The 2147-nt window shown below is 37.1% G+C and overlaps 1 protein-coding gene across 4 annotated transcripts in view; it reads right to left on the bottom strand.

The window, feature by feature from the left end:
- Positions 1–225: 225 nt before the first annotated feature.
- The window catches only part of LOC137992542 (uncharacterized), a 51607-nt gene continuing 49685 nt past the window's right edge, over positions 226–2147 (bottom strand). For all 4 annotated transcript variants that reach the window (XM_068837917.1, XM_068837915.1, XM_068837916.1 and 1 more), the window contains exons 8-9: positions 1561–1611; positions 226–979 (exon numbers count right to left, since the gene is read on the bottom strand). In XM_068837917.1, coding sequence (XP_068694018.1) covers positions 946–979; positions 1561–1611 — 85 coding nt within the window. In that variant the 3' untranslated portion in view covers positions 226–945. The remainder of the gene's footprint in view (positions 980–1560; positions 1612–2147) is intronic.

The raw sequence follows: 2147 nt of genomic DNA on the forward strand, positions 1-2147 counted from the left end.
AAAATCTCAGCCTGATGTTTGCCGCATATTAAATTTGTCTTATATAGCCGGTTCAACATAACTCTCTTGAATGCTAGAGCATTCAAGATCTATATTTTGCTACCTTGCATGAAACTGAAAAAAACTCATGAGCTTTTCGTAGCTCGGGGAACTTTACTTATACTTCAAATAGGAAACTGCTAACACAGTCATAGACGTAAAGCAAAAGCAAAATTGTCTTATAAATCATGAGCTGCATATTTAATGCAATTTTTTTTTTGTTTTACATTTCTGTTCGATTGATTTTCTGCGTTTAAATGTATAGCACCAAAATAATCTAAGGACAAGAACTCTGGATGCAAAAATGTTGAATACGTAGTTCACAATATTCTCGTAAGAAATTGTAAATGTGATTTCACATTACCCCGTCTTCAGGCTTATAAACTTTACGCATCCACCAGAGTTAATAGAGGGGAATGGTTATGAAACCCGACAAATTTCTTTGTTGTGTGTTTTTCTTCTCTTTTTTGGCCTTCACCGAGCACAAAACACAATAGTTGTTTAATCCACACTGAGGAACTAACCAATAGGAACGTGGTGGTTACGTAATTAATGCATAGTGTATGAGTGCAAAACAAAAGATTGTGCACGGTCGTGGACATTCCAACCTAAACTTGGCATCTTTCTTTGCTACTTTGATGTTTGCCGAGCTTCAAAACCAGTCCCCTCTATTAACTATGCATCCACTAACGGTCTGTACTAATTATTTTGTCATTATGACACAATGCTCTGTCAAAACATACATGTAGTAACTGATTTCACCCAGCGTTATGAGCAAAGCCAACTGCACATTACAAGCCATGGCGTAACTAATAAAACTGTTTAACTTCGGATCCTCCCAAGTGATAGTGATTTTCTGCCTCGACGTAACGACAGTAAATCACTTTCTTCTTGTGTTTTTCGAGGTCACAGCATATTCCTTGCGGAGATCAAAGTCTTGCTGCCAGGAAACAAAAGGAGATGAAATTAGTCTAGCAATAAAAATGTATCATATATCACAGACAGCAGCTTTCCCTTTGAAGTTCGTGAAAGAAGACTTGGGTACAATAAGACAGAAATAATCCCGGTTATTGTTGGATGTTTTGGGGCTAGTATGGAACAGTTAGTAAAATATGTTGAGAAACTGATCTTCGCACTGCACTATAATGGTGGGTTATGATGGTACATCTGAATCAAAGGCAGATCAAGGCAATAAGTAGGGCTTAGGCCCGTGAACAAGGGTAATAGCCCACTTTCGATATATTAAAATTCAGTTCTAAACAAAAGGCATCATCTCGAGGCTCTGGGAAATAAATATAAGGATTTGTATGAGTTTATTCCTCAGAGCCTCGAGATGATGCCTTTTGTTTAGGACTGAATTTTGATATATCGAAAGTGGGCTATTGTACATAGATTCAATAATGCTAATGACAATAACAATCACCGTGACGACCATGATGACGATTTCCGGTTTTTTTCTAAGAGCTACGATTTGTAAACCACACGCAAAATATAGTAGGGAATGGAGAGGTAGACACCTACCTCAGAAATAGCATCACCAGCATACAGGTGTCACATATTTGACGTGTTGAACTGCGGATAAAAACAAGTGTTTCAGTTCAAGAAAGTGCCTATAAAATTGCTTTTTATTTCAATATTTTCAACATTTTCCTCGGCCAGTTAATTAATAAACAGATTACTCCTTTATAATTAAGCTAAAAAAACCCCAGCTTGATCCTAGTTTTTCCTTTTTGACTGAATGCGGTTTAGGATTGTAAAGTTGGTTTCTCATTCACTCTTGACATAAAAACAGAAAAGAATTGTCATTGGTTTCCCATTCTCTTGACATAAAAATAGAAAAGAATTGTCATGAGTTACCCAGATGATCAGATGATGTTAAATCGATGTAGTTACAGACGCGTACAAAGAAAAATTAAATCACTTCATTACGATTGCTCATTAATGACACACAAATGTCGACTGCAAGCACGCGCTTTCAACCTTCTCAAAACGCACAAAATTGTTCCTGTTTTCTGCGTTGACTAACTGGCAGGTACACGAAAGGTCTCAGGTCATAGGGCACAGGTCACAGATAAAAATAAGTTCCTGGATCACTCAACAATCCTGGT

Source organism: Montipora foliosa, chromosome 2 (assembly GCF_036669935.1).
Source record: "Montipora foliosa isolate CH-2021 chromosome 2, ASM3666993v2, whole genome shotgun sequence".
Classification (NCBI taxonomy): domain Eukaryota; kingdom Metazoa; phylum Cnidaria; class Anthozoa; order Scleractinia; family Acroporidae; genus Montipora; species Montipora foliosa.